We start from the raw sequence: 12,866 nt of genomic DNA, 5'->3' as shown, positions 1-12,866 counted from the left end.
GGTTCGGTTCGGTTTGCACGTGGCCCGCAAACAGGCAGGACGGAGGTGGGCTGGTCCCGATTCGGTGCCGGCAAGAAGTGAATCTCGATCCGGCACCCACTACTCGGCTGCAGGCGGATCTGGTTCCGGTTGCGGACGAGGAGAGGATCTAGCCCAGACCGCACGTGGCCCCGCTTCCTCGGTGGCGGAGGCCCGCGCCCCTAACAGAAGCAGCAGGAGGAGGATCCGATTCGGACCTGGTTCCAGCCCGGTATCGGCATCAGCAGGCAGCTTCGGTCCTGGACCCACGGGGGCCGGGCTCTGGGCTGGGCAGAAGCGGTACCAGCCGGTTCCAGCCGCGAGCCAGGCCCGGTGCTAACAGGAGGCTCTGATCCCACGTGGGGTCGGTTCGGGGCGGCAGCAGGAGCCGGTTCTGACCCGGTTCGGGTCTGCGGCCCGGCGGATGGCAGCGCCTTGTAGCCCGGAGAGCGGCCCGGCGGGGGCCACAGGCCCCCGGGTGTATTTCCAGAGCCCCCCAGGGGACCCGGGCCAGGAGGAGGAGGACGGGCCGGGCCGGCGCCAGGGGAAGGTCACAGTGAAATACGATCGCAAGGAGCTTCGTAAGCGGCTCAACCTGGAGGAGTGGATCCTGGAGCAGCTCACGCAGCTGTACGACTGCCAGGTACCCCGGGCCCTTCCGCCTGCCGGGGCCCCCCCATTGCCCCGTCACCCCCCCGCGCAGCTCCACAGCCAGGCTAGGGGCACCCCACCCCCAACGCCGCGTGCTCGAGGAACTCGCCCGGTCACATGACTCTGCTCCCTCTCTCCCCCACCCCCAGCTGGGAGCCCAGCCCCCCTAAACTGCCCGCCCCAGTTGGCTCTGCAGCCGGTGGAGGTGGGGCAGGTCCGGCCAGCTGCTAACCACGCGCCCACTGGCGGGGACCCCCCCGCCCCCACACATCCACAGGCTGCAGAGGAGGGGGCGGGGGGGGACTTCAAGTTTCTCACGCTGCTTAGGTCCAGGGATTTCCTTTGCTGGCTGTAATCGCGTTAAAGTCTCTATCCGGTTGGAGGGGGGGAAGGGGGAGACCTGCTGCCCCGCCCCCAGCTCCAGCCTGGGGCCGGATGGAACCGAAAGGGTTAATTCCGAAATTGCCTATGGGGTGGGGGGGGTTACACCCGCCCGGTTAAGGTCCGGGGCGTTGGGGAGGAGTTGAAGTTAATCAGCTGTTGATGTTAGCAGGGGAATCCCCCCCCCGGGGGGCACAGGCTACGCGGGCGCCCGCCCCTCCGAGGACGGGTAGGGTGGGGCGGGGAGGGGAGGGAAGGGCGCCTGGCTCGTCCCGGGTTCCCGCTGACTAAGCTTCCTGTTTCCAACGCTCCCTCTGGATTTGGCTCGCTCCAGATCCCTCCCAGGCCAGAGAAAGATGCAGCCACCTCTGGGGGGCGGCGCCGGGCCTGTGTACACAGGGCCAGACGCGCCATCTGCGGCTTGGCTCCCGGAGGGTTAACGGGAGCCAAAAGGCGCTGGAGGTGTTTGGGGCTCAGACTGGTGCCTGCCATCCCCCTCTCCCGCCCCCGCCCCGCGGGAGAAAGCCCATGGCCGGGTGTTAATTAGCCAGGGAGGTGGGGCAGAGCCTGGCTTCTGGAGTGGGGGGTGACCTGATTAGGCTGCTCCTGTTGTGCTGTTAAAACTCAACTGCTAATTCCCCTCCGCACCCCCCCCCCGCATTGTTCCCAGACTATTTGGAGGGCGGGGAGGGCGGGGTGCAACTGTTCCCAGCATGCACTGCCAAGGTGGGAGCCCGCGAAGTCCTTGCAGCGAGGGAGGGGGTGGGCAGGTGACTACGGGGGAGCACGGCCCCAGTGCACTAACCCCCCCTCACATTATTTCCCCCTTCTCCAGGAAGAGGAGATCCCAGAGCTGGAGATCGATGTAGATGAGCTACTGGACATGGGCAGCGATGATGCCCGGGGAGCCAGGGTGAAGGTAGGGGGTGTGGCACCCCCCATTACACTGTCACTCCCCAGGGCTGGGTGTGGGGCTGAGCTGGGAGTCCAGGAGCAGTGCAGGGTGGGGTGGACACTAGTGAGGTGCTGGGATGATGGGGGGGTGAGAAGGGACAGCAAGGCTAGAAGTGGGGGTTGGGACAGCAGAGCACCAGGCTGGGGGACACAGTAGCCAGCATATGGGGGTAGAAGCTGTGGCAGCACCCAGCTGTGTGCAGGCCAGGCCCAGTAGCAGCCACCTGAGGGGGGTGGGGGGGTGCCTGCCAGCTTGAGGGTAGCGACTGGGGTGCAGGAGCAAGGAACCCAAGCAGATGTGGTGGTGGAGGTGCTGGAAGCTGTGAGGCAGGGGCCCCGCCGAGGGAGGAAGCTGGGACGGGGATGCAAGGGGAGGAGATCCCACGTTGCACTAAGCTGGGGTAGGGGACTGGCGAGCTGCACTGCACGGGCTATTCCCCTGGGCCCAGGTGGGGGAAGGGTGCATGCAGCAGACGCAGGGCCCCTTCCCAGTTCTGACCCCCTCTCTCTCCCTCCCCCAGGAGCTCCTGGTTGACTGTTACAAACCCACGGAGGTGAGTACCAGCTCGCCCTCCCTCCCTGCCACAGCCTGTCCCCACCAGTGGGAAGGGGAGGGCCGGGTGGCTCTCAGCAGTTGTCCCACTCAATCTCCGGGGTGGCGGGAGGGGGCAGGGGAGAGGTTCAGCAGCTGCTCTTTCCCAGCCAGTTCCCAGACACCTGTCTTGGGGGGAGGGGAAGCTGCCTCTCCAGAGCTGGGTTCTGATCCCTGCTGCTGGGTAGTGGCTGGATCCTTAGAGGCTCCGGCAGAGCTGGGGACAGGCCCTGTCTGGGAGTGGGTCCCGGGGGTGTGGTGGCAGGACTCCTGGCTACTCGCAGTAGGGCCCTCTCATGACCGGTCTCTTCTCCCACACCAGGCTTTCGTGGGCGACCTGCTGGACAAGATCCGGGGCATGCAGAAGCTCAGCACCCCCCAGAAGAAGTGACCCCCCCCCCACTCCTTAGACCCACCTCCCCAGCTGTTGGGGGAGGGGGGCAAACAACCAGTGACACCAGGCTGGGGTGGGGGAAGGGAAATCCCTTCTCTGAAGTCTGGGGGTGTAGAAGGAGAGGGGGCCCCCCCTCCAGCCCCCACCGCATTGATAATCACTAGCCAGCGGGACAGTTTCTTAGCAATACCCCCACGTGAGCCTCCTCTGGTTTTTGGAGTGAGAGGGGTGGGGGGGGCCTATGATTTGGGCTTTTAGGATTTTTTTTTTGAGTTTTTTTAATTATTAAATGATTTTTCTGTTGTGTTTTTATATGAATTTAATAAAAGATGGTTTGAGATGGGGGGCTGCTCTCTGAAGTGGGGGTTACTAACGGTAGGGCCAGGTGAGCGATGGGGGGTGCAGGACCAATAGGGAACAGGGGTACAGGTGATGGGGATCAGAGGATACCCACTGGTATAAGGGAGGCGTGGCACATGTGGGACACCCCACTGTGGACAGGGATAGCCAATGGGGGTACTGCGTTGTGAGGGTGGCAGGGAAGCAGCAGAACTTCCAGCTGGGGAGACTGCAGCTCCTTTCCCTGCTTCTCAGGCATCTTTCATTGACACCCCCCCGGACGCAGGGAATGGGGACAGGCCCAGCCTGGGCCCCTGAGCCCAGCAGGGGAGACGGCTGGAGTGTGAACTGCTCTCAGGCCCAGCCAGTCCAACCCCCTTCTCCTGGGCACACAGGTGCTGCCAGCGCCAGGCTCCCCAGGCCCTCTCCCCCCCGCCGGAGGCAGCTGCTGTGGCAACAGGGTTGGCGAGCTGGGTCCCAGAGCTGGCAACAGGCTGTGCTGGGGAGGGAGACAGCCCGGCCCTGTGTCATCCATGCCCCGGGAGCCCCGCTCGGCCCCATCCCGGCCCCGCTGAGCGCCTCCCCTCCCCCGCTCGGGGCAGCGCTGAGCTCAGCACGGAAAGAATGCGGCTGGCTCCTGGAACGAATCGGGCAGCAGCCGCACGTCCTGCTTCCGGCCTGAGGTCACTGGGCGGGGCCGGGCCGGGTGCACGGGGGGTCTACCCCTCCCTCCTTTCCCTGGGCACCCACAGGTCTGCCGCCCCCCCAGCGCACCCCAGGGACCCCTTCCGCCCAGCTCTGCCCGTGCCCCTCCCTCCTGACCCACAACCCTGCTAACCAGCCCTCTGCCCCCCACCCCCAGCTGGGCCCCTGCCCTTCCCTCCTGACCCACAGCGCCTCCCAGACACCCCATGCCCCCAGCTGGCCTGGTGCCTTCCACCCCTACGTCCCCCGATGACCCCAGCTGGGCTGGTGCCCCTCACTTCTGACCGGCACCCACTGCCATCCATCCCCTGGGCCCTCATGAGCACAGGGTGCGGCTGCTGTCTCACAGGGTGGATCTGGGAGCAGACTGAGTCACTGCAGCTGAATCCCCCATGCCGCCTGCTCCGCCTTTGAAAGGGGCCTGCCCCCAGCTCAGCTCCTCTTCCCAGCCGGACGCGGGTGCCCTGCTGCCCCGCCCAGGCTGTCCCAGGCACAGCGACTCCCCTCTCTGCCTGGGGGTGAGGGGGGGAACTGCCAGCCACACAGCCTACTCCTGCCAGGCACCACCTCGTGGCCAAGGCAGGTGGGAAGAGGCAGACCACCCAGGAGCCCGGACGAGCAGCCCTCAGAACCTGCACCCAAGCAGCTTTGCTCGGGGCTTGCTCAGCCCCCACCCAGTGGCCAGGAACCCCCTTCCTGCCCAGCACTCCCCCCCCCTGGCCACACACAGGGCAGCTCCACTCTCTGCTTTTATTTTTCCATCATCCAGGATCTTTGTAAATGCCTCCCTGCCTGCGCCCCCCGTGTGCCCGCACCCCCCACCGAGCCGGGCCCCTCCAGCCCTGCCTGCCTACAGCTCTGGCCGCCGCTCGATCTTCAGCAGTTCCACCTCGAAGACCAGCGTGGCGCCACCTGGAGGGGGGGCAGGGCACAATCAAGGGGTCACCACGGCAGTCCCGTCCCTCTCCTCCCCTGCCCGGGCGGGGCGTCCCAGGGTCCAGGCAAACCGAGGAGGAACCCAAAGCCACGCTGCACAGTGGGGCCCTATGTTGCTGGCGGGGTTGGAGGGGAGAACCTCAGCCAGTTGGATGGAGGGAGGTGGGGCTCCCCCCCGCCCTGTTTGCAGCAGGGGCATAGGGACTCTGCCGCCTGGGAGGGGGGCCCCGGAGACGGGCTGGAGGGTCACATGGCTGGCGGGGCCTAAGCACATGGGGTGGGGCACAGCAGCCTTACCTGGGATCTTGGGCGGAGCCCCTCGGTCCCCATAGCCTTGGGGGGAAACAGAGAGAAATTACAGCGAGGAACTCCGCCCTCCTCCCACCCAGCCCAGAGGGGGAGTGGGAGGTTTGGGCAGCACCTGAGCAGTGGGAAGGAGGCAAGACTGGCATGAAGAGCAGCCTTCCCAAAGTGCATCGGCTGGGCACCCAAAGCGGGGCCCCCCAACCCCCTTCGCCTTGCACAGGGGGCTGGCAGCCCCATGCCACCCAGTGCTGATCCACGGCCGCCTGCCACCCTGGCCTCCTGCCCTACAGCTCCACCAGCCCCTCAATCCCTCCCACAGCCCCCTGCCAGCCCATCCCTGGCCCCCACCCTACAGCTCCACCAGCCCCTCAATCCACTCCCCCCGGCCCTCTGCCACCCCAGCCCTGGCCTCCTGCCCTACAGCTCCACCAGCCCCTCAATCCACCCCCCCCGGCCCTCTGCCACCCCAGCCCTGGCCTCCTGCCCTACAGCTCCACCAGCCCCTCAATCCATGCCCCCCCCGGCCCTCTGCCACCCCAGCCCTGGCCCCTGCCCTACAGCTCCACCAGCCCCTCAATCCCCCCCAGAGCCCCCTGCCAGCCCAGCCCTGGCCCCCGCCCTACAGCTCCGCCAGCCCCTCAATCCCCCCCACGCCCCCCTGCCAGCCCAGCCCAGCCCTGGCCTCCTGCCCTCCAGCTCTGCCAGCCCCTTAGTCCCCCCCACAGTCCCCTGGCCAGCCCAGCCCTGGCCTCCTGCCCTACAGCTCCACCAGCCCCTCAATCCCACCCCCAGGCTCCTACCTCACAGCTCTCGAGTGCCCTCCATCCCAGCCTGCAGCCCCCTCTAGCGGTGGCTCCAGGCAGGTGACTTTAGTACAACATGGCAACTGCAGAGACCCCCAACTGGGATCCCCGATCACTGCCTGCTAGGACCGGCGCAGAGCTGGTGCCCTCGAGAGGAGCAAGGCCTGGTACCCTGTCCCCACTGCAGGGTGGCTCAGCCCAGTCCCTGGCCACCTACCCAGCTCCGAGGGGATCACCAGTTTCCTCTTCTCACCCTCACACATCCTGAAAAGAGATGGCAATGAGACTCCCAGATTCAATGGCACCAGACCACTCGGTGTCGCCCCCCCCACCCCAAGCCCCTTTAACGAAGCAAGGACAGGAGCAGCCAGCATCACCCTGCCGCTTCCAGCCTTCCCACGGGGCAAAGGCTGGGAGCCAGGACTCCTGGCTGCTCCCTCCTGCTCAGGGATGGGAGTGGGGCCTAGTGGGCTGCAGCAGAGTTAGGGGGAGGTGGAAAGGAAAGTCAGGACTGCTGGCTTCTAGCCCTGGCCGTGGGAGGGGAGCAGGTCTCGTGGGCTCACACAGGGGGCTCGGAGGCAGGCCACCCGAATTCCACTCACCCTATGGATCCTGGGGACACCCTCCCCACCCAGTAAGACGGCAGACAGCCCCACTTCACAGAGGCAACGAGCTCGGGGTGCCTCTGCTGCCCATCGTGCAGAGCCGACACCGCCGATTCCTAATGTCCGAGTCCAAAACTGTCAGGGGACTGCCTAGCTGCCGGCGCAGGGCCTGTCCCGGGCGAGACAGCCAGCGAGAGAACCCTCCACGGGCACAGCGAGCTGGCGCAAGGCCTTTTGCGCAACACGTGGGTATTGTGCGGCGCATTCCCAGTGCGCATGCGTTCAACCCCCTCTGCCGGCTCTCAAACACGAGGGGCCTCCAGCAAAGGGGCTGGAAGCTCCAGACAATTGCTGGCTGGGGTAAGGGCTGCACTCCGGCCTCTGCACCGGCTCCAATTCCCCACGCCCAGACTCATCTCGCAAGGCTGTGGAGGGCTCTCCGCACAGCAACTGGGAAACCAAGACCAGACGGCATCCTGACAGCTGGGATCAGCCCCGTGGCCTGGGGCAGGAGGTCAGGCTGCCCAGGCAGAGCCCTTGGATGGGCGACTGCGCGGGGAAGAGTCAGTTCTGGACCCACCGTTCTCAGGGGGCTCTGTCCCCCTCCTCCCTGGGGCTGGGTGCCTCAGTCTTTAGCACAGGTCTGGCGCAGGGCAGAGCTGTTATCCTCACCTGAGAAACCGAGGGAGCTGCCCAGGGCCCTGGAACACTAGCCTTGGGCCCGGTTTCTTTTACAGCAGTACCCAGTAGGCAGCCCCATTCCGAGCGCCTGCCATCTAAGCTCTCTAACCACCGCACCTCCCCTCCACCCACTGGAGACCTTCCGGGGCACCTGCCCATCTCCTGCGTTTGAAACTGCCCCCAACACCCTGGTGCTTGGCCCAGACAGGCTGACATGCATGAGAATCCATTTTCTGTTGGCTGAAACTCCTCAGTCAGCTCTTGGGTAGACGCTCAGACACCCAGCTCAACTCCTAACGAAACAGGACAGCCCAAACCACGACAACAGGAGGCTGACAGCCCAAGATTAACCAGCGGGAGAACAGCAGAGGAGACAGTCACAGAGGCCAAGAGAGAAGTGTCAGCAGAGCCTGGCTGTGCGGTGTATCCACTCCCCTGAGGAAAAAAGTCCAGGTGTCCCCCAGTAACCCCTACTAGAGGCGGAAGAACATGTGGTACTAGCTGGCCTACAGCCTCTGACAGCTGAACAACGTTACTGGAGCAGCACAGCTTAATATTCAATGTGCCTAGTGGTTAGAGCAGAGGAGGCTGGGAGCCAGGACTCCTGGGTTTTATCCCCAGCTCTGGGAGGGGACTGGGGTCTGGCGGGTTACAGCAGAGGAGGCTGGGAGCTGGGACTCCTGCATTAATTACAGCTCTGCCCCAACCAAGAGTGGGACTCAGTGCATCCAGCTCAAAGAGAGGAAACGGTTCATCTCTTTGCTCTGACATCACACAGAATAGACGGCCCCAAAATCCACGGCTGCTTGGCAGCACCAGAAAGATCACTGCAGACAGGATAGGTGGAGCCAAGTTTGAATTAATTAAGGGTTAAGAACCACGTGTAATATGGGAATTGTGGTCATATCAGGCTGAACACTCGGTGCAACTCAGTTTCCCCACCCACTTGGGCTTGCCATGCCTGGGCAGGAAGGGGTTACTTTCCCTTCTAGGGCAGGGGAGACCAGACAGCCAGGGGTCTCTCTAGATGGGGGCAGATGCATCAAATTGTGCCTAGGCAGAGAGCCCTGCTGGCTGGCCACTACTGCCCGCCAAGAGAGGAGACCCAGACAGAGCAGGGTTACTCTGGGGTGCCAAGAAACTGAGGTCAGCTGCCAACAGTGGATGTAGGGAGACAGAGCGTCTCCAGGGTTGGGCTCAGATGGAAGCTTTGTTTCCACTCCCAGGCCGCCTCGGCGGGCCAAGTGACCAACACACACCATCCTGTCCTGAAAAGTCTGTACCGGGTCACTGCAAAGCCCTGGCGGCTGCACCATTCTCTGAAGGGCTGAAGTGTCCACCAGACAGTAGCTGGGGAGCCACAAACAGAAAGGGGGGAGCTGCAGCCCCAGGGCCGGTTCTAGCCATAGCACAATGCAGTGGATGCTCCAAGGCTGTACGAAGGCCAGGCCATAGATCGCTCTGCAAATCCACGCTATGGCACAGGGTGGGAGCCATTCGTCCCCTCTGCTGGTGGAGTGTGACCTTGGTGGGGGAGGGCAAGGCTGCAGCCAGTCCTGCCTGTGCAACGCCTAGAGCAGCAGAGGATCCTCGGAGCGATTATAATAAGCGTGATAGCAAACCCCCCGCCAGGGATGCAGAGCAGGGGGAGGCCAGGTGACATATTAAGAAAAGCTGATGGGGGTTGGGCCACAACCTGGATCCCTCCACTCTGGGGACTGGTCTTTGAACAGCTCCGCTCCAACTCACAGGGCAGGACTTTACCCAAGCAGGCCTTGGTCCCAGCCCTTGATGACCTGGCCCGTCCCCAGCGAGAAGATGAAGGGCTGATCGCGTGGGATGCTGCTGTCAAACTCGGTCCCATCTTCTAGCTTGCCCTGGAGAAAAGCAGGGGGGTGAGATCGGGGGGCTGCCCCCAGCCAGAGGCTCACAACATACAAACGTTACCCCCAGGAGCTACTGGCAAATACCTGCACTAATGGGTAACCAAGGACCTTGGCTGGCTGGGTCTTTCCCTGGCCCCAGAACCTCAGGTTCTGGAGAGCTGGTGCCTGCTAAGCTGCAAGGGCACAGACTGCCCCCCCAGCCCCTCCCCGGCCCCGGGCAGGACTCACGGTGTAATGCATGTGCAGCACATCTCCTTTGCGGGATTTGATAGGGCAGTTCTCCACTCGCTTCTTGACGCCGATCTGCAGCTTCCTCTTGCCCTCGTTGCCCAGCGCTGGCTGGTAGAGCGCCCACAGGCAGAGCGTGAGCAGCGCTGTGGCCCAGCTCAACTGCATCCTGGAAGGCCATGCAAAGAGAAGCCAGTTAGCAGAGAGAACCCAAGAGATCACCCACCCGCAGTCCCAGCCCGTCACTCTCCTTGGAGCTGGATGAGAGCCAGCCCCCATACAGAGGAAAGCACCCATTCATATTCCCTCCCTCAAGGCCAACTCAGAGCCGGTGCCCCCTAGAGAGGTAACTATTGTCATCCCGTTCCCGGAGCCTGAACCAACTCCTGCACACCCCATGCGCCTCCCCAAAACTCAGACACTCAGTGACATGCTGTAAGTATTTTAAGCCCTCCACTGGCCCTTCATACTGCTACCCACCCATCCAGAGTCTACCCGAGGCATGCAGCGACACATAAGTCTGTCTGTCCGGATCCCCCCTTTCTGGCCTGGGAGCCTCTGGAGGCCCACTTACCTCTCTTCCAGCTGATGAAGCCTCTCCTCCACTCCCTGCCCTAGTAGCACCAGACACCACTGCTCTCTGGTTTGCCAGCCAGAGACTCTTGTGGATGGTGGGGTTTCCCTAAGTCCACTGAGACTCCCCAACTTCTCTCTCTAGTCTAGCTCACCTCAACATGATTTCCTCATCTGGATCCCCATTCCCACCCACCCAGTGCACCTCAGTGGGGTCTCCCTGTCTGTACCCCGCACTCCCTCCCACCCACCCAGTGTGCCTTAGCAGGAGTTTCCTTGTCTATGCCCCCCATTCCCACCCCCCCAGTAATATTTATTCCCCTACCAGTACGTCTCTGCAGTTCCCCCCAATATCAGGCCCCATGTGATGCACATTGCCTGTGCCCACCTAGGGTACCTTGTGCCTCCCCTCTCCCGGCTCAACTCTCCTATCCTTTGCTTTCTGGAGAGTCCACACCCTGGCTTCCCCTTGGTTCTCCTCACCCCGCATATCCTCCCAGGCCCAAACCCACATCTCCCCAGCTCCTGCAGGGTCCCTTGCCTTGTGCACCCAGATGTCCCCAGCTCCCACAGCAGGAGCTGACTTCTCCCTGGGGATCCACACTTGATCAAGATCTGTGGGGCGCGCCACTCCTCCCCCACGGCTTCCCCTGGATACCAACCTACCCTGAGCGCCCCAGGGGGGCACCCCAGCCGCTGGGAAGCTCTTGATATGCCGGCGAGGCACCCAGACCTCCACGGGGCTCTGCGCCCCCGCCTGGGCCGCCTGCTTCCACTCCCTATGGATCCAGATCGCCTCCCCCTGGTCATGGCCACCGCCCACCAGGCCCCTCTGCTGCCTAGTCCTCAGGAGTGGGTCCCGCTTGGACCCGCCGGGCTCCCGGCTCCCCACAGCCCCCCGCTCGGCCCCTGCGGCTCCCCCCGGCCCCTGCGGCTCCCCGCTCCCCGTGCCCCCAGGCGCCTGGCTCCCCACGGCCCCGGCCTCCCCCTGGGCTGGGCCGCCCCTCGGCGGACCCCCGCTCTCCTGGGGCCCCACGTCGCCTGCGGGGGCCCCCCGCCCCTGGGCTCCCTCGGGGCCCCCCATCCCCCCGCTCTCACCTCCTCGCCAGACCCCGCTCCAAACCCCTCTGCGCAGGCGCCGGCAGCTGCCACTTCGTCATTGGCCAGGCCCGGAAGCCGCCCCGGGGGCCGCCATGTTCTCCGTCACGTGAACAGCGCAGCTTCCTGTCACGTGACCAGGGGCACGAGCACTTCCCATCTGACTGCTAGCGACGCAAAATGGCGTCCAGGGGGCGGGGTTTTCTGCTGTGGGCGGGGTTAAGCCTCAGTGACGCGCTTTAGGACCTCAGCCTATCCGTTATGTCTCTATGACCCCTTTGTGACCTCTGACCCCATGTGATCCCCCCAGTGCCTGTCTGTGGCCCCCAGCACCCCCATGCTGATCCCCAGCCCCACCCACCCCCTGCCTGGGCCCAGCCCCGCCCCTCTGTGCCCATCTCCATTGACCCTGCACCCCTCAGTGCCAGCCAGCCTCTGCCCAGCTCTCGTGACCCCCACGGGCCCCTCCCCGCCCCCACACACTAGGGGCTTCTCCCCATCTGTCTCTGGGCCAGGGGAGAAAGGGCACCTTCCCCACCGGGCCATGCCCATTATCCCCACTAGGGGGCGCCAGTGCCCCATGGCAGCCCTGGAGGGAGCACCCTGCGTGGCAGGGCGGGCTGGCCTCCAGAGGTGGAAAAAGTACCCCAAAAGTCACTTCAGTAAAAGTACAGTAGCTAAGCAGGGATGTTCTCTCTCTCTCTCTCTCTCTCTCTCTCTCTCTCTCACACGTCACATCAAGGATCCAGCTGCACTTTTACAAAAGTAACTTTTGGTACTTTTTACACCTCTGTTGCCCTCCCTTCCCAGTGGCCATACCCACCTGGCTTGCTGGGGTACAATGTGTTGGGGCTGGATCAGGTTCTGGCCCTGGCTGGGAGGAGTGGCTCCATTCACTCAGTGCGCAGGCAATGAGGGTTGGCTAGCTGGGATGGCAAGATAAGGGCAAGGGGTGTTTGTGAGGAGTCCCGTTATTTCAGTGGTGCCTGGTGTAAAGGGGTTAATGTCACCATCCAGCTCTGACCCTGACCGCTGGTGCCCGCAGGGCTGTGCTGCTCCCTTCCAGTATCCCAGGAGGCATCTGTCCAAAAGATGGGGGTGATCAGATGAGCGCTGGGGCTCCGGCTGTGGCTCTGTGCCACTTGCAAAACAGGGTAGTGGTAATTACAGCTGAAGTCAGCCGAACACAGTCCTTCCTTGGCCCCAGCTATTGCTGGGAACCCCACTATCTGGGTTGTACCAAATCCAACTTGGATTCAGACCCTGGGGTCTGGGGCACAATACCACTGTCCTGGCTTTGGCCCCTGACATCAGGGCCATCACGCCCCCACTGACATCCAGGCTTCAGCCACTGGGATCCGTGCTGCTTTGTTTTGAGGCTTCTTCCATTTTCCCAGGGCTGCTGCCCCAGCCCCGTTTTTGGATTCCAAGGCTCTGGAGCCCCATCCCCTCCCCCCAGGGTCTCGCATCATGAGACAAGTGATGTGTAGGTGGGGAAGCCCAGGGATGGGTTAGCAGGGGGCTGCTGGCCAGGACTGAGAATCACCCACACAGCTGGGATGGAAAGGGCACTATATCGCTGACCTGCCCGCTGTGTGCCCCCTGCTCCCCCCACAGCACCCAGCGTGGAGTACGCTCTGAAGCAGGGCCAGGGCCTTGGCCCTGGCTCATTTCCCCACTGGCCTTGGCCAGGAGACTGGGAGAGGGGGGTCTGCC

The 12,866-nt window shown here is 63.8% G+C and overlaps 2 protein-coding genes across 3 annotated transcripts; one reads left to right on the top strand and one right to left on the bottom strand.

The window, feature by feature from the left end:
- On the top strand, positions 1 to 4,094 carry PPP1R14B (protein phosphatase 1 regulatory inhibitor subunit 14B). The gene is made up of 4 exons (XM_075006074.1): positions 1 to 661; positions 1,886 to 1,969; positions 2,526 to 2,558; positions 2,919 to 4,094. The coding sequence occupies exons 1-4, from the start codon at positions 443 to 445 to the stop codon at positions 2,985 to 2,987; spliced, it is 405 nt and encodes a 134-aa protein (XP_074862175.1). The 5' UTR covers positions 1 to 442; the 3' UTR covers positions 2,988 to 4,094.
- Positions 4,095 to 4,767: 673 nt separating this feature from the next.
- FKBP2 (FKBP prolyl isomerase 2) lies at positions 4,768 to 11,304 on the bottom strand. 2 transcript variants are annotated; one of them, XM_075005116.1, is made up of 6 exons: positions 11,151 to 11,304; positions 9,480 to 9,648; positions 9,130 to 9,242; positions 6,297 to 6,343; positions 5,268 to 5,303; positions 4,768 to 4,946 (listed from the first exon to the last, which is right to left on the bottom strand). In XM_075005116.1, exons 1-6 carry the CDS (start codon positions 11,210 to 11,212, stop codon positions 4,885 to 4,887), a joined length of 489 nt encoding a protein of 162 aa, XP_074861217.1. In that variant the 5' UTR covers positions 11,213 to 11,304; the 3' UTR covers positions 4,768 to 4,884. The 2 variants fall into 2 exon arrangements, with proteins under 2 accessions (XP_074861217.1, XP_074861218.1); XM_075005117.1 differs by lacking the exon at positions 11,151 to 11,304 and adding an exon at positions 10,054 to 10,235 and having other exon boundaries at positions 4,769 to 4,946.
- Between the last annotated feature and the right edge of the window lie 1,562 nt (positions 11,305 to 12,866).

Source organism: Carettochelys insculpta, chromosome 11 (genome assembly GCF_033958435.1).
Source record: "Carettochelys insculpta isolate YL-2023 chromosome 11, ASM3395843v1, whole genome shotgun sequence".
NCBI classification, from domain to species: Eukaryota; Metazoa; Chordata; order Testudines; family Carettochelyidae; genus Carettochelys; species Carettochelys insculpta.
Note: the sequence above shows the minus strand (reverse complement) of the source record. Positions and strands in the feature narration are given on the sequence as shown.

What these genes read in the sequence shown, in the direction of transcription:
- FKBP2 (XM_075005116.1), bottom strand. Translation starts at nt 11,212, where the DNA reads ATGACGAAGTGGCAGCTGCCGGCGCCTGCGCAGAGGGGTTTGGAGCGG. An exon ending in TGCTGCACATGCATTACACC is followed by an intron (nt 9,243 to 9,479) that starts GTGAGTCCTGCC and finishes GCTTTTCTCCAG; the next exon opens with GGCAAGCTAGAAGATGGGAC. An exon ending in GGTGATCCCCTCGGAGCTGG is followed by an intron (nt 5,304 to 6,296) that starts GTAGGTGGCCAG and finishes TTTCCCCCCAAG; the next exon opens with GCTATGGGGACCGAGGGGCT.
- PPP1R14B (XM_075006074.1), top strand. Translation starts at nt 443, where the DNA reads ATGGCAGCGCCTTGTAGCCCGGAGAGCGGCCCGGCGGGGGCCACAGGC. An exon ending in CCCGGGGAGCCAGGGTGAAG is followed by an intron (nt 1,970 to 2,525) that starts GTAGGGGGTGTG and finishes TCCCTCCCCCAG; the next exon opens with GAGCTCCTGGTTGACTGTTA. An exon ending in ACTGTTACAAACCCACGGAG is followed by an intron (nt 2,559 to 2,918) that starts GTGAGTACCAGC and finishes CTCCCACACCAG; the next exon opens with GCTTTCGTGGGCGACCTGCT.